We start from the raw sequence: 24126 nt of genomic DNA on the forward strand, positions 1-24126 counted from the left end.
CGGCTCTGGTTTGGCTTTAAGAGGCACGCGCTTCTCATTCACCGGCGCTTGAATGACTCACAGCCGCATGAATCAGCTCAGTCGTGCCCCGCCAGGGCTATTTTTAGCGCGGCCATTAAGAAGTTTAGAAATGTGTCTGCACACCCTCGGAATGCTTAAACGTCCGCGTGGCTGCGGCAGTGTGGAGAGGAGAGCGAGTGAGGATGGAGAGGATGATGCAATGCACTCGTGAGGGAACACCTGGTGAAAAGACTTGCCGGCCACGCAACACACAGGATTTGGCAGTTGTGATTTTTTTTTATCATATTCACTTAAGGGATTTTAATGGGTATAATAGGTTAATGAAATAATGAAAAGATTTTTAGCCTTGATAAAACGAGCATGTTTTGAGCCACTGCTCACCCAGCCCCCTCTACTGCGGGGCCAATGCACTGTGACTTTCGTTACCGTAGGATCAGAGCTAGGGTTGGTTACATGTTGCAAAAGGATGCTAAGAGCAGGGTTTGTATTTTCACTCATGGATGCAGCACTTCATTATGACACTTGTCATTTATTCACTGTTAATCAGAGTCACTTTAAATCAGTGGGTAGCAAACTCGGTTCTTGAGGGCCGGAGTCCTGCAGGTTTTGGATGTTTCCCTTTTCCAACACAGGTGATATATGATCAGCTCATCAGCAAGCTCTGCATAAGCCTGATAACAAACCTGTTGATTGGAATCAGCTTGTGTTGAAAGAGGGAAATCTCCAAAACCTCAAGGACCGAGTTTGCCCACCCCTGCTTTAAATGGTGGCAGGCGCGACTTCCAATTAACACAAGTTTGTGATTGGTTCGTTCTGAACACACCTGCAATTGTTTATTTGTTTTATTTGTATGAAAAGATTTTATTGTTTTTTTAACTGATGTATGTTTTTATTTTGGGTAGTCAGTGTCTTTCTACTCAGCACTACGCTAAAGTACTTGATGAAGGGAAAGGATATGGGAATCATGAAGTGTTTTAAACCCGAAGGGAGCCAAAGCACAGTCAACCTCTATTAATTAGAGTCAATGTGGAGTGAATTATGAATAGTTCCAAATGTCAGTCAGTGTTAGAAAAATAGTTCTGCTGAGAAAAAAAGTCAGAACGGCTACGAAAAGATCTGAACTTTATTTGAGGTTAATTACAGGTATTTTACAGTTTTTCTCCATAGGTTTGGCACATTTCTTGAAACTGAAATGACATTTTCAAAACTGCAAGCTCATTTTGGCCAAACAGACTTGCATTTTGTGCACAAGCTATCAGTACATTATCAAAAGCACATATCTATCCCAAAACTGGTCACACATGCTTCACTTCAAGTTCCTTTTCCAAACAAAGAGTCGATACTGTCACAACTGCAAAGATCCTTCTCAATTGCTTTGGCTCATCTGCATTCACTTAGTACTTTTGCCAAAAGTAACTTGGATGACTTTGCACAACTGTTTGGATCATCTGCAAAAGCTCGTATCTCTCCTAAAACTTACCTATGTGTCAAAATCAAATTTCTATGTCATACAAGTAGTCAGTGCCCCCAAAATGCATCATCACTTTGGCATTGTGTGAGCACTGCAAGTCCAAATCATTAGATTTTTTCTCACAACAGCAGAGGTGCCGCTAACAAAATATAACTATATATAAAACTGAGGGGAAAAAAGGATTTTACAAGAGCCGTTTTCAAAGTTTGCGGTTTGACATACTCCACTCACAGTCAAGGAAAGTGCAACAGTTTTTATTCACACAAAGTTATTTACACATTGAGTGCAACAAAAGTGTAAGCCAAATTCTGTTTATTCATTAAAAACTAAAATTATATCTAGTGCACAGCGTAATTGAAGAACCAACTACAGTAACCCTTTCACTAGTCACTATATCGTCACCTTCCCCCTCTTGGCCATCGCCGTCATTATCTTGGCCATCCATACGCTGCTCTCTGTTTGGCCAATCCATGTCGCAGCAGATATTTTCCCTTGCAATGCAGCGAGGAGAGAAAAAGCAAACGGCGTGAATGTCTCAACCATCCGCTACACTGATCCCCTGTGATGTCCTTGCATGCAGCATGCATTGCTTGAAGTAGGGTCAACTGGTCTTTAGCCCGATATTCATAAACTCTCCACCTCCAAGCGGGGATTGGATTGGGAAAAGGAGGATATGGTGGTAGTAGCTGCATGAGCATCCTTGGATGGGTTGTAAACCAGGCCCTGATGAGATGGCCACGATGAAAAGTCACATTTTGACAATTGAACAGATGATTTTGCATATTATGACTTAAACACTGAAATCCTGCTGACATGTTTTGGAGAGGACAATCATTAGACTGAAAAACAACTAATCCAATTAGATCAGCTAGATCTATTCATTTGGAAAATGTGCGAAATACGGGCACATTGTGCTAACTGTAGGCTAAATGTGTATAAGCATTTGCACAGATCCACTAAGGCAATTGAGACATGTACTAAGACATTGGCAATTTGATGAAAGCAATGAGGAATGCCATAGTTGACACCACTTGTAAGGTGGTTTTGGGATTTGTCCATGGTATTTTGAAAATGTAATTTCAGTTTCAAGAAATGTGCCAAATCTATGGAGGCAAGTAGTGATTGGAATCACTTGCAATATTTTTTTACTCTTCTATATACTGCTCTTTGTTAAAAGATAATGTCTTGTGCAATGCAAATTGATAACATTTCTACAGCATCTTTAAACCAATAGTGCCATTAGAGGAGTCAAAAAATATCACAAGTGTTTCATGAAGCTTCATTTGTCCGTCATTAGTGGCAAGTGTGTGCTGACTCCCATATAACATGAGTTTGAATGTGGTTGGTCAATTCTGAACACAGCCAGCCACATCTCCATTTATAAGAGGGTGCGCATACTTGTGCAACCCCAGGTCACTTATTTTATTTTTTACTTTCCCTCCTGAAAGCATTTTATTGGCATTTAAGTACGGGTGTGTAGACTTTTTATATCCACGATAGGCAGAGAATCAGTGTGTTTCCTTCTATTCAGTATTACATTAATATGGATGATTGAAAAACAATGGAATATGGCAATGATGAAATGTTTTCATCCCAAAAAGGAGGGAGGCCAGGCATCGGCAAGCCAGCCAACCTCGTCATTCGGTTCCTGTGCTGTGCTCACAAGTGACAAAGAGCCTGAGGATAATGTCATTTCGTTGCGGCTTAATCACTACTTTGCACGCACGCATGATGCTGTTTTTGTTTTTGTGGGTGATGGTTTGAAACGACAAATGCCTGGTGACAAATTAAGAAGCCAAGGGGAGGTGGAGTGTTTAATTAGCGGGATTTTTGTGCAGATGACCACTCATCAAGGCATAATCCAGACAAATCCGGTGGTGTGCGTTCCCCTTTGATTGAAACAAACAGAAATGAGAAACAATACTACTAATGTGCTAGCAATACTTCAAAATAAAGGCAATCCCTGTTGCAATGCTTTTTATAAACGTGTAAAAAAAAAAAAGGCCACCTAAATTGTAGTTGCATTTATTATTTTGTGTTTTCATAGTTTTGTTATTGGGTTTAAAGCATATTATCAAAATGTGGTAATTTTATAAAACTTCTCTCTGATATGGTGCTATATTGTACTAATGTATATTTTTGTAATGACTATTTTACGTTTTAAGAAGTGAGGATTAGGTTTAGTAGTCAATGAATTAATATAAAATAACTAAGTAAAACATTTAAGAAGATCTGTGTAATGGGTAAAAATGTCAAGAAACCTCAAAATATGTAAAATATTTGCCATATCATGCAATAACTTTATTTTCTTTCTTGAAGTATATATTTTGGGAGCTGTAGGGCAGTTTCATAACATCAGCAAATTCATTTTGTTAAATTTTTTGTATGTTTTAGCTTTATTTTCATAAAAGCAATTTTTTTGTTAATATATGTTTTCTTTTTATTGTAGTTGTTAAGTATTTGCATTTTATGTTTTATGTTTTATATTGCTAAATTACACATATATATTATTTATTATACGTGTAGGCCAGAAAAGCCGTTAATTGAATAAAAGTATTTAAAGCAATTAAAGAAATTTGCATAATATAATATAGTATTTTGAATACATTTGGTTTTAATTGTTTAGTTATAAATTCTTATACATTTTATAATGTCCAATCATTTTATGGAGAGAGAGAAAAGGGAACACAGAAATATGTGCACTTTCTGAATTATTTTCCGATATATATTTTTTAATGATTTAATTATGTATTGTTTTGTATTTTAGATTCAGAATATATATGAATACCATTCTTCATTACTAGAAGCAAACATCCCCAGAAACACTCCTTGTACATTTAGTACAACTTTTATTTATTGTCATTCAAAATGTCACTACATTCTTTCTATCCACGTTTTCATCTTCCATCTGTTTCATCTGTGCTTTAAAGCGGATCTTAAATTAACATTATGCAAGATTCCGAGTGATTTTCAATTCACGCCATGTTATTTAAACTATTTAAATAAGGTCTTTAATCTTTCATATGTTAAACACTAGAAGCTGTGTGGCCTTTTTGCCTTCATTTCACTTCATTTTTCCACCGTCACGCTATCACACCGGTCCAGTCGTAGCCTTTTACACTTAAAATGTCATGTTAACACATCCGACATAAAAGCCGTGCGCTCAGTATGCCTGTCACTTTTCTTATCGCACCTTGTCCCTTTGCTGCAGCTTTTTACGGCCACACCAAATATCTGTTGGCTGTCCGCTCAAAAGACGTCGTTTGTGCTGTGCACAAGTAAGGCCGAGTGATTGAACTAGACAATCGTGAAAAAAATATATATTGTCGGCCACTCCCCCACCGCACATCAGGAGATCGACCTGAAGTATAAGAAATAGATATTTCTGTACCATTCATTAAATGTGCTTGTGCATTTCCAAAATGAGCTTTTTCATTGAAATGTACACATGAGATTCTAATTCTAATTATATTTGATTATTATTGTGAAACAAAATGTATATACTGTAATTTATTGGTATGGCTTGGCAATTTGGAATTTCAATGGAGGACAGTAAAATATCATTTTCATGCTCGTTATTAGCCGTTGTGCTATTAGCCACAGGCTATTCTATGTCAATTCTAAATCACGTTCAAGGGAGTTCAACTGGTGGCTATGAAACGGTGAAACATGCGCACACTTCACAGATTGTGTGTGTAGCGTGTCGTGTGTGGCGTGTGGAGTCAGCAGACACTTTAGCATAGCAGACTAATCCATCTTATTATTAGAAAGGGGAGCCAGGCGCAGACTATAAAGCACCGTTTGGAAGACGTGTCTGGTATTAAAGTTGAGCTGAGTCGGCAATATCGGACTGGCAGCTTGGGGGTGGGGGGGGGCATGCTCATATGGAGCGCCACCTTTTCCAAGTCTGTGTGTTAGTGTTTGTGTGTTGGAGTGAATGAGCGTCCATGTGTGTGTGTGTGCAGAATGCTTTTCATCAGAAGTCAGTCAGGTGCAATGTGAGGCTTCTCTCACTCTGCAGAGGAGCAAGCCACATCAAATCGTAATAGACAGCGGCAGGAATGAATCACAGCCAAGCGGCTCCACTAGAGGAGAAGACGTATCGCACTTGACAAGGGAGTCTGATTGGAGGACAGCAGGTCACATGCATGTAAACGCACATGTCCGCCAGGTATAATCCAGTGTGTGAGTGCCAGGGCACGGTTCACTGTCGATTCTCTTCATTGCTGTCCTTCATCCTTATCTCATACTTTATACTTTCAGTGCCTGAAGGTTGACGTCAGCCTGCAACAAAAGCAGAGCAGACAGCTTCCAAGGCATTTTCTGCCATACAGAAACAGTGAAGAAAGCGATGATACAATAATCACATTATTCATGATGACGTATTGCCAAAAATGAAATGTTACCGGTATATTGTTGTATTTTTTGGAGGCATAAATTTAGATCATTCTGCCACCAATTGTCACTCTCCACGGACACACACTCGCTTGCTCAGCTTGGTGTAGACAGACCGGTCTGTCAAATTAGCAAACTACAAACTAGCGTTGATAGGAAGATAACATTATTCATAATGAAGTATTGCCAAAAATGAAATGTTAATGGTTAATGCCTCTTTGAGATGTTGACACATCCCTCGGTTACGCCTTCTGTCTCTACAGTATCTGATTAGTTAAGTTAAGAAATAATCATTAAAAATGACATTAGAGGCATAAGATGGAGCCAGATTTTCCCAGAAAACACAGAATCAGTTCATACAAATAATTTTAACATATTCATTGTTGCAATATAGCGCTTGTAAGTCAAAATTTTGATCGCCAAGTGACGGCTCATTTTTCGAGAGACTCATAAGTCGAGGTCCACTGTATTTTTAAATATTCATTTTTGTGTCTTGCTCTGAAATGTCAAAAATGGGTCGAATGTGAGCCAAACATTATGTAAGGGTTAAGATGTGTTGACATTATTGTTGTGTTAAAAGCATTTATAATTGACATGCTCGCCGGCTGTTTGTCAGCGAGTGTCGTAGCGTTCGCCGGGCTTCGACACACAACTCGCCTCTTGTTGTTATGAGTGCATTTGCACTGAATTATTCAAGGCTTCCTCCACTTTGACAAGAGCCGAGGTATTTTCGGGTCATGACGACACTCGGGCGGTAACGAGGAGCTCTCCAAAGGCTCTTCAAGCAAACCCACCAAAATCAGAGAGAGAGAGAGAGAGAGAGAGAGAGGGAGATGTGAAGCAGTTGTTTGCTGGAGGCTGAAAGAGTCTGACACACTTTGGGCTTTTTGTGAAGCAAAAATGCGGATAATGTGTGCATGGAAGGCCGGCTACTCGGAGGGATCATCTCGGGGGACCGACCCCTGCGTCTAAACGATAGACGGGACACAAAATGGACTGCTGTCCCGTCATGGTGTCCGAACTGCCTGTGGTGTGTAGCAGAATCGACGGGGTGGTGACGGCGGTGAAGGCGGAGCAAGCCAGAGTGTTATGGCGTGATTTTTACTGGGGTAAGTCCAGTGGTGGGAAGTAAGTGCAAATATGTTGATGCTGCATTATAAGTATATTTGTCAGGTACTTGAGTATTTATCTTTTTAACAACTTAGTTGCATTTACCCCTTATATAGCTTTAGAACCGTCAATAGCTAGCAGGCGCTAGCCATTATGTTTTGCTAAATTACTCAAAGACAACCAGAGGTATCAAATCCAGGTCAACTCAACCGGCTCCCTGGGAGCTTGTTTACCTTTTCGTTTGAGTAAAAGCACCTGTGGGAAAAAAACAAACTGTGGCAGGTTTTTAACTCTCTGGACCTGGATTTGCCACCTCTTGGGGCAACCTAACAAATACCTAGAAAGTGTCTTCAACAAAACCAATGATTGAGGTTTAGTTCTCAGGTCTGCGCCTTGAGTAGTATTGCAATCTTCTCTGTACAAAGGTCTATGTATTTCCATGGCAAATCCTGATACAGTATGTGTGGTCCACGCCAAGTTCATCCGAGTCACGGACTCTGTGATTGTGACATCTCCTTTTTCCAGGAAGGAACCAACCTGAACCAACAAGCTATTTTGTCATTTAGCTGTCAGGACTGTTTGACAGGAAGCCTCTCTTTTCTCTCAACTAGATGTGTCTCACTGCTCGACAACAACTCGCCTCCCTCCGCTCACTCTTTACGCTGAAAACTGTGACTGAAACTGATGTGCACTTTGTGCTGACTTTTCTCCACTTGCTGTCCCTTCCTTCACCCTATCATATTGTCAGCATGCTAAATGTATCCAGAACGAGGCAGGACGTCTAGTTCAAAGAATCTTCTTGTCAACGATTAAAGCAACAGGGTTAGACGAACAAATCATTTTCTTTGTTTTTAGGGAGTTGGATGCCAAACCGATCCCTGTCTTAACCGAATTTTAACATGTGAGACCTCACATATGATGAGGAGAAAAAAAATCAACGTGTGTTCTTACTGCTCTTATCGATGTCTTCACCAACCATCGCAAGTCTCCTCACAAACCAGATGTCTGTTGTAGTACCAAGACTGACCTGTGAAAGCCAGCATTGTGCCACACACTGCCAGAAAATATAAAGAAGAAGAAATAGAAGGCACTAGGCTGTTTGCTTATCTGGAAGAAATAGAAGATGCTAGTAACAGTTAGCTTATCTGGGAACAATGTCCCACTCCACGTCGTGATTAGGAGTCTGTGGCTCGGCCTCGCTTAGTGTTGACTACACACATACAGATTTTCAATTGGAAAAGTTGAACAGGTTTAACATTTGTGATTGTTGGCAGTGACTGTTATCTGAGAATTAGGGAGGAGAAATCCCTCTCAACACCCCACACCACAAAATATGCTAGAGACATCTGATGATCGGGTATTTCCTGACTTTGGTCAAATTGGAAGGCAAAGTTCTCAACTTGGGTCTGATTATCAGAATGTTTGTCCCCATGCTTGAGGCCCCAATTCACCTAGTTTAGGAGGTTAACATTCCTGGCATGAGCGGGGAAAATCAGATGAGTCAGGGTGTAGGAGGAAAGATTTACAAAGTCAATGAGGCTTACTCAATAAGTGTGTGTGTGTGCGTGTGTGCGTGTGTGTGTGTGTGTGTGTGCGTGCGTGCGTTTGTCGGCAGCTCTTATCTATCAGCAGCAAGACAGTGTAGGTTAATTCCCTTTTCAGCAGGGTTGAGAGAGTGGATGTGTGCTGCTTGTGCCCTTCAGACAAGGACAGCAAAGATGTTTGTGTGTCCAGGAGAGGATCCGTCATAAGAGTCGCACGCCGCTAGAACGCTTGCACAACGACCCCTTAGCGTCTCGCCGTGACGCTTATGCTAAAGAGGCTTCGTGGGGGTGTTGTCATCTTATTTGCTGAAACAACACCTACGATAGCTGCCGCCTTTTCCAAGCCCAAAAGTTTGGACTGTTTGTGTAATATTTGTTAAACAACTTTTCCACCTTCTTTCTGCCATGGCTGTTTTTTATTCATGCTTCTCTGATTATCTTCAACCTTAGATGTGATTTTACCACTTTCCTTCCTGACCACCTACTTTCCCTTTCTATCTATCTTCCTTCCTTCCTTCCCTCAATTATTTCATTCAGAAAATATTTTGTGCCCTTCCATGTTAAGCTTAAAACTAAATTTCTGCCTTCCTTCCTTTCTTTTTCATCTCTCTTGCCTTATTCTTTTCCTTCATGTTAACTTTTTCCTCCCCTCAGACCCATTTTTATTCATGCATCCTTCTGTGGCTTAAACTGCTTTTCTGCTTGACTTCCTTATCTTTGACCTTTGATGTGATTTTACGACTTTCCACTTACTTGCTTAACTTCCTTCATTTCTTCCTTCCATTCCATCAATTACGCTTTCCTTCCTTGTTTGTTTCCATTGTTCCTTTTTCCCTTCCCTCCTTATTTTCTTCCTTCCTTCATTCTTTCTTTATTTCATTTGCTACATTTCTGCCTTCTTTACTTTCTGATCTCTTTTTTTCTTTTCCTCCATGGCAGCCTTCTTCTTTTCTGTCTTCCTTTCTGCCCTATACCCACTTTGTATGCTTTTTATTTTCATGCTGCCTTACCTCTTCCCTTCAACCTGCTTCATCTTCTTTCCTTCATTCCCCCTTCCTTCCATCAGACCCTCTTTTGCAACTTGTCTTCCTTTGCTTAGAATTACTTCGCTGCCATTCTTTTTTTGGTACCTCTCCAATACTACATTAAAATCTACTTTCTTGGTTCTTATTTAAATTATTTGCCGTTATTCACAGTGCCTATAAAAGTAGACATTCATTTCAAAAGTGCATCTACTGTACATACTTTTGTCCCACCCTGTACACTATATAGAGGATCATGTGAGCATGAGGTCGCTATAATGTAGTGGCTCAAACGTCAAGTAGATGTTAAAGAGGGTGATAAGTGTAGGCCTACACTGTATTCTCTGAGGGGCCAAACAGGAAATAGAAGTGACGGCCAACACAAGAGTAAATATTCGACACTATATGATGACCGGGAGGTGATGGATGTGTCAGACTTGAGCGTGAAATGGAGAATTTGATGGCGTGGGCAGTTTACATTTTTCTCACACATGCACACACAAACATGATAAATTAACTCATCAACATGGTAAGCTGACAGTCCTTCACTCTCACTCACTCACTCGCGCGCACACACACACACACAGAATGAGGTAACATGGTTCAAATGGCACCTGCCTTATCAAATCTGCTCACTGCCTCTTTGTCATTTTTTTTCTCATTCTCTGTCAGCGCTGCACTGTACTGGTTCATAATGATAGATCCACTGATCTACCGTTCTCAATCTCTTTACACCATTCTGTTTTCTTTTAGCCTTTAACTGGTTTTATTTTGTTGTCTTTATGTTTATAGCTCCAGTGTTTCCTGGGTGCCGTTCCTCACATGGTTTCTCTGTGCCCTGCCATGTTTTTGTTTTGTTTGTTTTGTTGTTTTTGTGTTTTTGGCGGAGGGTAGGGGGGCAATGTTGGGGGGATGGGTGTTTTTTTCTTTTTATTGTATTATGCACGTTGAGTTGCATTTTAATGTATGAAAGGTGCTACATAAATAAAGTTTGAATTATTGATTGATTGATTTAATAATAATAATAATAATAATAACTTGAATGTTTAATTGATTGACACTAGACATTTTAACATGTCATACAATTGATCTAAAAAGCAGCTCAGTGGCCTAGTGTTAGAGTGTCCACCTTGAGATTGGGAGGTTGTGGGTTCAATCCCTGGCTGGGTCATATACAAAGACTATAAAAATGGGACCCATTGTGTCCCTGCTTGACACTCAGCATTAAGGGTTGGAATTGGGGGGGGTTAGCTCACCATAAGATTCCCAAGCACGGCTGCTGCTGCTGCTCACCGCTCCCTCAGGGCATGGGTCAAATGCGGAGGATACATTTTGCCCCATTTAGGTGGGTGTGACAATCAGTTAATCTTAATCTTAAAAATATGAACCAACTGTATTGGTGGTGCTGGAGACTTGTTACGTTCTTGTTGAGGCTCCTCCTTCATTTGAACTTCGCAACCAAGCTAAAGATAAAGCAAAACACACACTCAAGCTTTACCCTTTGATGCTTGCTGAACCGCATTCTTGGGTGTCCATTCATTCAGATGAAAATCTTCATATTGTTGTGTTGTTTTGTTTTGCAGAGACTCGAGAGGACCGCACCAAAAGACTGTTCAGACACTACACTGTGGGATCCTATGACAACTTCACCTCATACAGGTTTGTCCTTGCTCACCTGTGCTAAAATGTAGTTTATTTGTGATCATGCCCAGAATGTCCTAGAAAAGTCAGTCAAGTCTCCTTGGAGTGTGCCACTGGACAGGTGAATCTGTTGTGGAATTGGCTGCCACCTAAAGGCAACAAGCTGGCACTGCACTGATGAAATGATGACATATTTTGGAACTTTTTCAGTGGACCCCAATGGATTCGAATCAAATCTATCAACGTGCTATTGAAGTGTAGAATTGATTTGCTTTGATTTATTAACACTCCTGTTAAGTTGTTGATCAAACTGTCTTGCAAAGTTTAAAAAAGGTACGGGAAAAAAATTAGTTTTTTTTTCTCTTCAAAAAACAGAAAACAAAAAACAAAGGGATCAAACTTTAATAGTTGGCACATTATTGTAATGTTGTCGATGTCTGTTATAAAACACATAGTTGTACAAAAAAAATGGGTAATAGGTGCAAAATTATCAGAAGTTTTTATTTTGGAATTTATAGGGGTATGTTTAAGTTAAAAGAGCATTTTTTTGTTTATTAAATTAACTGCTAACAGCACAGCTCAGAAATTCCAAAGACAAAGGTTGTCATTTAGCGCATGTATTTGCAGAACATGAACAATGGTAAAATTAATCAAAAGCCTACATTTTATAATAATTATTATTATTTTTATATTATTATTATTTAGGTATTTTGTCTCATTTCCTGAGCTGCATATGTACTGTACAGTATATTGGGTTTTGGTTTGTGCTTTAGTTTTTATTTTTGCAAATGTACATGGGGTGCCATACATCAGTTTTCTAGTCATTGGGTTATGGGGCATGTAGACCCTGGCCTAGTCGCCAGCCAATTGCAGGCCATATTGTACATAGACAAACAATTTCAATTTGTTTAGTTCTTTTAATAAAAGAAAGTAATAAATACTCAAATTAAAAATAGCTTTTGCAACTATAACAAAAAGCGATGTCATTAATACAAAAGTAACATCCGTAAATTAATATATGTCAAAATTGATTCTTAATTAATAATTATTATAATTATAAAATCAAATTTGGAAGAAATATTTATAACATTTGGGGAACAAAAATATAAAATTAAAAAATGAACTCTGAGAAGCACTATTCATTTAAAGAAAAATATTATATTGTTTAAAAAAGAAAAACATTCTAATTAGTAGTAAATTCACTATCTTAAAGATGCATTGTGCAGTTCAAAAAGGTAATATTAAAGCCCAGATGCGTACAAAGATCCCTGACTTTTTAACAAAGACTGCGCCCATCATCTTGTATCTTCCCTTCAGTGTGGAGTGTTCACCCCCGAACATGCCACAATTTGTTGAAGAGGGGGGTCAGGAAGGGGCATGCACAAGCTTTACACAGAGGCTGCAGTTACGCTTTAGGCCAGAGGTGGCAGTTGTGATTAAAAAAAAAAAGACCAGTAGCTACATGTCTTTATTAGAACTCATTCACTGCCAGCCCAGTTAAATTAAAAGGAATCTTTGCCGTCCTTAGCCATCAATGGCGGTGAATGAGTTTGCATCCTGGGCGAGCCGATGCCTATCCCATCTGATTTCCATTTTGAGTTACCTAACTTGCAAGTTTTGGGATGTGGTAGGAAGCCTCCTGAGGACAAGTGCAATAGAAAATGGATGTAGGGTTTAGATGTTGTATCATATACCACTGAGTAATGACGGCCATTTTGTGCCAAACACCTCAAATTAAAGCTGAAAGTTTCATTTTAATCTATAGTGTTGGCGTATAAAGACTAAATCATTACAATTCTGTCATCATCCAAATACTTGTGAGCATATAACGCTCTATGAATTTGTCCAAGCTGTCATCGCTCAAGCTGACATTAATACAAAAATGTATTTTTGCTTTCAGTCGCTTTTAGTTTGGAGGCAAATGTAGTATATAGCAATTTCAACGGCAATTTTAATATGACTTCACACATGACGGCGGGCATTGTTTCGCCACTCTTTCTCTGCGGTCCTATGAAATGTCAGCTTTTCATCCATTTCTTTCCTGCTTTTCGAGTTTCTAAATGTCATTTATGTCGCCGGAGCTCTGGCTTTTATGAAATCTACCCTCGGCATGCGCGGTACAATTGACGGTCGACAACCATACGCGTCCAATATGTCAATGCGGCAACTGCCCACATTCAAGTCTGATACTGAAATTCAAACTACATGTTGAGCAATAAAGGATTCACATCCCAAAGGACAGATATTATTATTGTTTTCTTTATGTAGGCATGATAGTTTTACGAGTTGGACAATGCGTAAGCTTGACATTTCAACAGATTTCTTGTTGAGTTTAAAATAAACTCTAAAGTGCACAGGCAGCCAATAGAGGAAGGCCAGAAACAGTTATGTGCTCCTTCTTGCGTATTCCAGTTTACTCAAGTCAATTTGATTTCTATATCACTTTAAAACAATCATCGCTGCATTTTCACAATTGCGAGCGTTTGGTATGACTTAATACAGAGCACCTTTGGCCTCCCTCTTGCAGAAAAGTTTGTTTCCGATCAGACGCTTGCACCAGCATGAGCTCCGTGTTCTCTTGGTAAGTCTTGAGTGCCAAATGGTGTGTTGCTAAGCTAAAGGGAGAGCGAGCGCAATGGCTAATGAGTCATTTCACACCCTGCTACTAAAACGTTTGTTTTGATGTTGGAGTGGCCGCAACATTATAGAGCCAAGTGTGACTGTTTTGAGTTTGCATTGAAGTGTACCGAAGTTTGTGATTTTATTTTTGTGATGACATTCTACTCGTACTTCCTACAGCTACTACTTCTACATTTACATTTGCAAAAATGTCCTGCTATAAGTCTGTTCTTTCTATGATCTGTCGTCAGCATCAGGTCTGAGCCTCTCGCGTCTGTCACTTAAGGGGTGGGTTGCTCTTAACTGATTCACTGCCATTGGCGGCTAGAGACGACAAAAATTAATTTGAACTATTTCTATTAGTTTTTTTTCCCCTCTTTTGTTAACAAGAGTATAAAGACCTAGATTTGTTTATTGTACATTTAGAACAGATATAAAATTTGTGATTAAACGATTAATTACAATTAAAAAAAATTATCGTCTGACGCCCCTAGTTTTTAATAATCCTTTTTTCTTTTTTTATTAGGGGCATTTTTACATCTGTTCTAAATGTACAATAAAAAAAAAATCTAGGTTTTCATACGCTTGTTAACAAAAGTATAACATTTTTTTGAAATGAATAAAAATAGTTCAAAGGAAATTTTTACGTCTATAGCCGTCAATGGCAGTGAATGAGTTAAGATGCTGCTGAGCCGCACTTCAGTGGCAGCGGCCTTTGGCCAGTGTGTGAGTGAGTGTGTGTGCAGAGTTCCGCAGTCATACTTATTTTATTCATCTGTTCTCTCCCCAGTGATTACATCATAGAGGAGAAGAATGCCGTCTTACAGAAGAAAGAAAACGAGGGCTTTGGTTTTGTCCTTCGTGGAGCAAAAGGTCAGCATTATTATAACCGTAGTAGATTCTAGAGTTATTTACTGAATAGGCACGGTGACCACGTGGTTAACAAATCCGCCTCACAGCTCTGGGGTTGGTGGTTCGAATCCACTCTCTGGCCTTTCTGTGTGGTTTGTGTTTCTGGAGAAAATCCACACAAGCACGAGAGGAATACGCAAACTCCACGTAGAAGAGTCTTGAACCCAGAACCTTTCGACTGCGAGACAGACAAACTAACCACTAGGGCAATGTGCTGTGGATGAATGCACTGTATCACGAGTCAGTAGCAGCTTTGGTCAACATGTTTGTGGACTCAGATGTGTGTGTGAGAGAGCCGCCAGCTCGCTGTCCCATCTGCTGCTCACACATGGCACTCACAGTTTGCAGACACCTCTCCTCTCTCTCGTCTTTTCTTTCCTCCTCCCTCTCTCCTTCGCTCCTTCTCTTCATATTGCTTGGCAACCTCTCCATCTATTATTCCCACCATCTATTCCACCAGTATGGCCACTGTACTCATTTCCTTCGACGTGAATGTGCCCCCCCGCCCCCCATCGATGGGTGCGGGGGGAGGGTGTGACGGGCGGTTACCGTGGCAACCTCCGCTAAGGCACCTTGGCGGGAGACTACTTTTACTTCTATATCAATCAATACTAGTGGAGCTGTCTTTTTACACTATAGCGATGCAGTCCACTTAGTGCGCTTCAGAAAAAAGTGTGTGTTTTCAAACATGACGTTGTATGCAGTTGTGCTTCTCAACAAATATTCAGGATCACAAGAAAGAAACAAGGCAGCATGGTGGACTCGTGGTCGCGGTATTATAATCTTGGCTCCCCCTGTCTATAGTTGGGTACTGCAGCTTCCTCTCACACTCCTAAACAAGCATGTTAGATTCATTGAAGACTTTAAATTGTGACCCGGCATAGCAAAATGATTCCGAAGTGGCACAGGTAGATTTTGAGATACAAGGCAATAATGGTTATTAAGTAGGGGAAACTCCCACACTTGACTCTTTCATCGATGAAAAGTTTCATTTTCATGATTTGAACATTGGGAAGTGTTCAAAAATGTCACTTTGAAAAGGTCCCCAACAAAGTAGTCAGTATTATCTCAAACTATTGCAAAACTATCGCTCATTACTTTGGCGTTCAGGTATCCAGTATAAAGCTGACGATACCCTTTTGCGAATTTTGTGCTCATTTTATAATTCTACGTCATTATGAGCCATAATTAGGCTAGGAATCCTGCTATGGTGGAGTTCATGGCCCCAAAATACTGGCCTCTGATTGGTTTACTGTATTGCCGTTCCTTCAAGTAGTGCAATAGGCAATATTGGTAATAACTCATGACTAGCGTAGCGTAGCTTATGGTAGATAACAATGGAAAGCTGAAAGTATTCTCTTTTGGATTATGTCAAAACCTCAGTGTGACCATTAAATCCTCTTGTGCTCGCTTAGCCGAGACGCCCATCGAAGAGTTTACGCCTACTCCAGCCTTCCCCGCTCTGCAGTATCTGGAGTCAGTGGATGTGGAGGGTGTGGCCTGGAGGGCCGGACTGAGGACGGGAGACTTTCTCATCGAGGTAATCGCTTGCACGCACACACACACACACACACACACATACAGACGTTTGTTTTACTATCTTTATGGGGCCATCTCATTGACATAATGCATTTCCTAGCCCCTTCCCCTAACCCCAACCATCAAAAATGATTGCCTACCCCTATTCCTTACCCTAACTTCAACCATAACCCAATTCAAACCTAAACTCTAAAACCAAGTCTTGACCCTCAAAAAGAGGTCTAAACTTGTGGGGCCCAGCAAAATGGCCCCACATTGATGGGTGGGCCCCACAACTCTGTGAAATCCCGGAATGTTAGCCCCACTATGTAACAAAACAAGACCACACACACACACACATGTTTGTTTTACTACATTTGTGGGCCCATCTGAATTTAACCTCCTGGGTGTTTTTCGCTTTTGGTAAAATTTTAAATCCATCTATGTTATGTCGTACCGGCTAGCTAGTGCTAAGCTAAACTGGGAGGGTTTGCCAAATTGGCTTTTATTAGCGAGAGATATCTTTGAAGGAAATGGCAACTTTATATTTAAAATAACAAGAAACTCACTGCGTCTTGCACATTTTTTTCTTTGCTACAATGGCAGTATGTTAAAGGTTTATAAGTACTGCAACAGTGCTGCTACATTTGTTAACCCTTCTATAGTGTTTTAGATTTTGTGTTAGCATTAGGCTAGTGAACTTTTATGTAATTCTTTGTTTTAGGTTTAAGTTTTAGCGTAAACTTCAACTTGGGGTGTCAATAAAAAGCTTGAAGCAAACACACTTGTCCTCTTTTGAATAACTGTTCACTGTCATCTAGAGGACAGCAGTGTAGAAATTACTTGCTTCTTCTCAGCACTCACTTTTCTTAGGACCCATGGTTAGAAAAAAAGCTCACTTGTTATTTCCTTTTCCTTTTCACTCAAGCAACAGCTTGTAACTCAAAAGAGTGATAAGATGAGGCATGTGTAAATCAAAATTACGTTTTTGTGCACGTGTGGCGCCCATTAGGTGAACGGCGTGAACGTGGTGAAGGTCGGCCACAAGCAGGTGGTGTCGTTAATCCGGCAAGGAGGCAACCGGCTGCTGATGAAGGTGGTGTCCGTCACGCGTAAACCGGAGTCGGAGGAAGTTGTCCGCAAGAAAGGTAAACACCACCGTGCATGTGCATGAGCATGTGGGTGGTACATCTGCCTCACAGTCTAGAGGTTTTGGGTTCAAATCTTGGTCTAAATTGTCCATAGGTGTAAATTTAAGTGAGAATGCCCGTCTGTCTATATGTGCCCTGTGATGGAATGGTGACTAGTCCAGGTTGTTAATCTTGCCCAAAGTCAACAGACAACCAAAATTCAAACTCATTCTTGTCGAGATCTGCAATCTGCTGGCAACTAGACCATTGTCTAACCCGCCTCTTGCTAGGGATGTAACGATAACGGCAATATCGTGATATCACAATATTAAAACTGCCGCAATATATCGTTGTCGTCATGTCACGATATTAAAAGCAGCGCATCTGTTAAAAAAGTTGGGTTGATTTCCATTTGTGCATTTCTAGCACCCTCTGGTGGCTAGTTTTTTTGTGCAGTTTAATTTTCACAAGGCATGTTTTGGCTCTTCTATGTTTAAAATCCATGCTAATGGTCAGATGAAGGGGAATGTCATAAAAAATGTTTTTAAAAAAACTATGATAAAAAAAATATGTGGAAGAACTCAATGTGTGCTTTTTATTGCTGTAATGTACAAAAGCACAATATTGTTTTTTTTTTTGTTTTTTTAGTATGAGCTCTTTTTTTCTTTTTACAATATTGTGACCTTTGTTTGTATCGCCAACCTCCCCACAATATCGTGATAATATCGTATCGTGATGTTTGGATATCGTTACATCCCTACCTCTTGCCGTATATAGCATGACCAAAAAATTTTAGATTAGTTGGACGTCGTTGGTATTTGTCAACTGCGGGCATGTGAAGCCCTTTGGGACTCTTGTGTGATTAAGGGCTATATAAATGAACTTGACTTGGACAAAAAAATTACAAGTAGCCTAAAGTCAGCTGATTGAGGAGCTGCTAATTACTAATAACCCTAACCTTGAGCAAGCCAGATTCCTTCCTCGCCAACAATCACAATATGTCCGGCTGCTCCTCAGATGCATTTGAGACTTTACCGCATGAACTTCTTGTACTGTAATGAAATGCACATAGAAAACACAAAGTCTCCCTGCACCTCTGCATCTTTGGTGCTCCTCGCCACCGTTGTCATGGCGACTACACCGCATGTTTTGAATTAAGCATTGCATTATAGCAACAGGCTCTCTCTACATCTCGGGCTGGTTCCTCTCTCTTTTTTGCAAACCTCCTCCGTCTCCACTAATGCTGCGGCACAACCCGCACACATACAGAATCGCCGAAGACCAGGACTGTTGACTGTGGACTTACGTATGATTGGATGCATTTTTTTTTTTCACGGAAGGACTCAAATGTGGTGCACTGACTTTTTGACTGTGAGCTGCAGTTTTTTCTTAGGTCTCTCGGTAGTAAACTTTCTACATATAGGGAATATATCTCACACACCTGAGATGCTTGAATACATGTTTTAAAGTGAGCAGCACTGAGCATTTGAAGGACTACAAAACTCCAGCGAGTGTGGAGGTGTGATGTCTGGTGCATATCGTTCTCCTTAGCTGTTAAACCATTGTCCTCTCTCCATCTGTCAGCACAGATGTGGTTTTGTCCTCCAAGGGCCTGATTTACTAAAAGGGTTGCACGTGCAAAAAAGAGCAAATTTGATTGCTCACGCCAACAGATTTTAAAGCTGATCTACTAACCGGGCACACCAAATGGGTAAAATTGCTGCACAGGTTATTTGGCGTGTTCTGTGAGAGGTTAATTTAAATACAGTAGAGGAATTTAGCACACGCAATGTGATTTATCAAATTTGAGTCAACTTGTAGTGCCTTATTTTGTCTTCAGATGCGTATTCTGGAAGGCATGTGCAAACCGGTACTGCCGCGCGTAACCATGGTTGCGTTACCGTAGGAGGAGGTGTAGGCAAAATGAGAGGCATCAGTTTAAACAGATCCTTTCCACTCGTGTACTTTTTGGGAAATACCAGAAACAAAAATTATTCTGACATATCATCTATTCAGCAACGCAAATTTGGGGCTTCTGCTTGATCTGGCTTGTAGGCAGTCACAAGAAGGAGTCATGCCATATCACCTGTGCGACTGATTTCTATTTTGCAACTCACTTATATATTTTTTTTTCCACTAACACTTCCGATTCCATCACTTCAAACTTTTCCACTTTAGATTCTCTCACAAATGTTCCATACATGAAACCAATACAGCTACTGAAAGGGCAAAAGGCTGTAAATCAGGTCCCACATGAGTGTGGACCAGCTTGTGTATCCAAGCTGCTTTGTTTCTGCGTTTCAAATAGCATCCATGGACCACATTTTCCCTCAATGCAATGTTACGTGTGGGCGTGACCGACAAAGAACACCTCCCAACTAATCGAGCCTCGGTAGACAGGCGGAGGCATGAAGAAGTCGAGCTCCCAGCATAGAGCTCCGTCCGAATCGGATCTGATCAAAACAAAGGCGACGGCGGCATGGGCCGGCCGTTTGCGGGAGGCTCGGAGGGCGCTGAGCCGCAAAGCCAAAGATTTTCCATCACGGTCTTCAAAACCACAGTGGTCCTCTTCAACGCCGTGCCTTTTTTCCACAGCGCCGCCGCCTCCCAAAAGAGCCCCCAGCACCACGCTCACGCTGCGCTCCAAGTCCATGACGGCCGAGTTGGAGGAATTGGGTGAGTGTTTGCGTTTTGGGGCATGTTTCCTCTCCATGCTATCATTCTCTTATGGAAAACCGATCTGCTTCATGTCCACCTTAAGGTCCATATGCTTTTTGTCCATACAGTAGTGAAAATAGCAAGAAAAAAATACACTGTGAATTTTTTTTTACTGTAGTTGTTCTAGTCTTACTATTGAAGTCATAAAGCGAACTAGTGCATGGACCTTAAGCTGGATATCAAGGATATTATATAAATAATCAAACGGTTTTCCATAGCCTACCCCCCTTCTTTCTGCTTTCCTTTTTCCCCCCCACTAACTTTGACAATAGTTACTTCTCTTGGCTTGTTGTGCTTTTTCTCTCCTCTGCTGATGCTTTCGTTGTCTACCAAGCTTCTGCTCGGAGGAGAAGAGGAGGTGAGTCTGAGGCAAGAGAGTCAGATATTTTATCACTGCTCTGGGGTTGTTGTTTTTTGGGCAAGGACATATTTTTTGCTAACATTACTTCATAGTAATCTTATAAGTTTATTGATAAAATATAGGCTTTTTAGTATAGCTATGTTTTATTGTACCTAAATTGTACTACAACTAAGTGTGTGTAGGTGTCTACTCCAAAAGATGCACATTTGACAGTTTGTCTACGTATGAGCAGAAAATTGTTAGCATTTGCGCAGCTTACCGCAAGGTGCTTTTCTCAAATTAGACGTTGAGCTTTTGTAGGCTGCTCATTATAAAACGTACACTTTAATGTGAACAACATGAGCTTAATGTGCGCCAGGAGTGTTTTGCTTCTTGAAACGGAGTGTCACAGTGATACCTCTCCACTTTTTGGGCCATTCTTTGTAGCCTGCAAAAATTGTGTGTGGTCATGTGGCTGCTTGTTTGTTTGAGTCAAACGTCACTAATGAGTACGTACATTTGATTAGTGTGCAGCACCAGAGCATGAAGTCTCGCAGACAAAATAATACGAATAATAAATTCATCGTGCAAGCGATGAATTAATAAATAAATAAAAATGCAGCTTAATGTAATAGAGTAAATGTACTGCTACTTCTTAACATATACTCAAGTACAGCTTGTCCCAAAAGTTACTTTAGTAAATATAATGGAGTAAATGTAGCAACCAACCTCTGAATACAACTGAATTGTACTTAGCAAATGTACTGTCAAAAATAATAAAGCCATTGTGAAATTATGCCTGTTTGAAAATTTAATTCAGTGATTCTTTCATTTACCATCAGAGAGACTCCTTGTACCACATTTGGCAAATCACTGCATTAAATGGCATACCTTCAAATGTCGCTCGTCATATCATCATTTGTACTGTATTCTTTTTTGTGTCTAGCAGTTTAAAGAGTGATGCGGCGGTCGCCTCCTCATGTGTCTCATTGCTTTCTTACGTACTTAGTTCCGGCTCATTTGCCTTCTCAATAGAGAGACTCGACGAGATGTTGGCATCCCAGGAGTCCATGTTACGCTCTCAACCCCCAGAGGCGGATTACAGAGCAGCCACCGTCAAGCAGCGGCCCACCAGCAGGAGAATAACACCAGCAGAGATCAGTGTACGTGCACCTACTCAAAGATCAGCACCTCACTCTAAACATATAACGTAACACATTTACATTTTTGTGGGTGGTTTGGCTGCAGTCACTGTTTGAGCGACAAGGGATGACGCTACATGGAGGTTTTCATCCAGCCATGGAGAGAGGTCATATGGCACTACCTAGGGGGATGTCCAGGACCAAGTCATTTGGTAAAGCAATCACCTATCATGTTACTGTGCTATCTATTAGGGCAGACGATCACAACCACATATGGTGTGCTGTGAGAAATCACTAGGTGTGATAATTATGCATCTTTATCTATTGCCGTTGACACGTTTTAATAGGCAGAACAATTCAATTCTCTTCCACAACACTCTTTGCCCATTTATATTTCACATTATAGATTAGCATTAAGTTAGCATCTTTCCTTAGATGAAATTCTATGGTGTTTGGGCATTTTGTTAGTGAAATATTATTATATAATTGTCTTTTTTGTGTTTTTGTGCTGCATCTCGGTTAAAGTGGCAGTTGTTTGAAGGTTTAGAGTTACCACAACATCTCTGCAAATTTTTCATTGGGTCATCTATAGCTTTTCAATTTCTAATTTGGCATGCTTTTTATTAAATTTGGTGACAGAAGGTGGACTAGATTATAGACCGGCTAAAAGCAGGTCAAACTAGTGGCGCAGGTGGTCTGACGCGATTTTGGTGGATTTGATCGAGGCACAGGCAGACTGATTCTGAGCCCCGTCCGTGGACATGGATGTCATCGTATTTTATTCATAAATATGACAACTGCTTTGGGCAATCCCTCTGAACAATTGTACGACTAGCTCGGTGAGCTAGTGGTAGTGTCCACCCTGAGACTGGGAGGTCATGGGTTCAATCTCTGGTCGGGTCATACTAAAGACTATAACAATTGGACCCTTTTGCCTCCCTGCTTGACACTCAGCATTAAAGGTTGGAATTGGGGGGTTAGATCACCAAATGATTCCCGAGCGCGGCCGCTGCTGCTGCTCACCGCTCTCTCAGGGGATGGGTCAAATGCAGAGAACCCACTTAGTTGGGTGTGACAATCAATAGTACTTTACCTTTAACCAATCAATTCATTGAACAAATTATTATTATCATCATCTTGAAAATATTTTTTAGAGCATCCCCTTTACTGCTGTGCAACTATCATGCTTGTCATATGCAGATGCACGAATGGTGGCACAAAAATAAGGCTCAATATGTTAGCATTAAGCTAGCAGACTTTCATTGGGCAAAATTCTATGATTTGGTTGGACATTTTGGTGTTAAAATATAATTTACAAATTTAAATACAGTATTTTGTACTGTATTGTCTTTTGTTTAATGTTTTGTGATAAACAGGGGTACAGCTCAATTGTGGGGTATATTGTTAAATTCATAGCCAGATATACAGTTTTAATCCTCCAAGTATCACTGAAAGATTTTGCTGTGTGAGCCACTCACTTAATTCATGTTTAATGAAGTGTTGAATAAGTCAGACAAAGATTTAAAAAGCCTTGAAAAAAAATGTGTTAAAAGGATAAACTGTTGACTGTGCTAGGTGACACTTTCACACAAAGCAAGATTAAAGTGTGAAGTAGCCTGGATCTGCTGGGCCGTTAACAAAAGGTCTGTTTTCCTGAGTTTACTGTAATCCTCATCCTTAAATGTGGCGTGCCCTGCAGGTGCCACAGAGGAGGATCGGCTATCTGCCCTGGAAGGTGAGCACCGCCTCCCCCGCAGTTCCTCCATGACAGACAGCCTTCGAGAACACCCGCAGCCTCATCCCATCCCACCTCCTCCACAAACAGCACCTCCTCCGCCTCCCTATTACCTGGACACGGGACCTCCCCCAGCTTTCTGCCCACCGCCACCCCCGTCGCGGACCCAGAGTCAGGGCCACGAACCCGGGGGACGCTCCAGCTTTAAGCCCTCCTCTCTGGACCTGCCCTACGAGGCGGCTCATCGGCAGGCCGCCCAGATGGAGAGACAGAAGAAAGCGCGCTCCATGATCATCCTGCAGGACTCTTCCCATTTACCCGTAGAACCCACAGAAATCCCCCGGCCTTCTGCTGCTACTCCGCCCGAGCGAATAAAACGGAAGGGGCGGATCATTGACAACCCCTACGCTAATGTGGGCCAATTCAGCATTGGACTGTACACACCTACCAAGCCTCAGAGGAAGAAGAGCCCCCTGGTTAAGCAATTACAGGTAAGTGATATTTGTTAGTTGAACTGGTGTCAAAGAGCCTCTCATTTATTTTCATACTGCGTCCTTGAAATCCAGGATTAGAGCCTTTGAAAATGTGTAATGGGGGTCCTCTGTAGTCACTGATTTTTAATGAGTCACTTGCCTGACTTCCATGCAGGCAGCGTGGGTTTAGTTCCCACTCAGAGATGATGTTAATGTAAGTTTCAGAGGTCGTCTGTCTTTATGCAGTGGTACCTTGACAGTGTTTTTCATACAAAAATGTACTGTAATTTGACTTTTCTACTGCGTCAGTGGTAGTTAACGGCATGCTGCCGTAG

General features: G+C 40.9%; 1 protein-coding gene across 10 annotated transcripts in view; it reads left to right on the plus strand.

Moving 5' to 3' along the window:
- Positions 1 to 24126, plus strand: part of shank3a (SH3 and multiple ankyrin repeat domains 3a) — a 226881-nt gene that overhangs the window by 185730 nt on the left and 17025 nt on the right. For 9 of the 10 annotated variants that reach the window (XM_077569369.1, XM_077569367.1, XM_077569371.1 and 6 more), the window contains 9 exons: positions 11147 to 11222; positions 14614 to 14696; positions 16151 to 16275; positions 17266 to 17401; positions 19979 to 20059; positions 20436 to 20459; positions 21477 to 21604; positions 21690 to 21795; positions 23283 to 23809. In XM_077569369.1, coding sequence (XP_077425495.1) covers positions 11147 to 11222; positions 14614 to 14696; positions 16151 to 16275; positions 17266 to 17401; positions 19979 to 20059; positions 20436 to 20459; positions 21477 to 21604; positions 21690 to 21795; positions 23283 to 23809 — 1286 coding nt within the window. The remainder of the gene's footprint in view (positions 1 to 11146; positions 11223 to 14613; positions 14697 to 16150; positions 16276 to 17265; positions 17402 to 19978; positions 20060 to 20435; positions 20460 to 21476; positions 21605 to 21689; positions 21796 to 23282; positions 23810 to 24126) is intronic. The other variant, XM_077569368.1, reaches the window with a different exon arrangement.

This window comes from Vanacampus margaritifer, chromosome 6, assembly GCF_051991255.1.
Source record: "Vanacampus margaritifer isolate UIUO_Vmar chromosome 6, RoL_Vmar_1.0, whole genome shotgun sequence".
NCBI lineage: Eukaryota > Metazoa > Chordata > Actinopteri > Syngnathiformes > Syngnathidae > Vanacampus > Vanacampus margaritifer.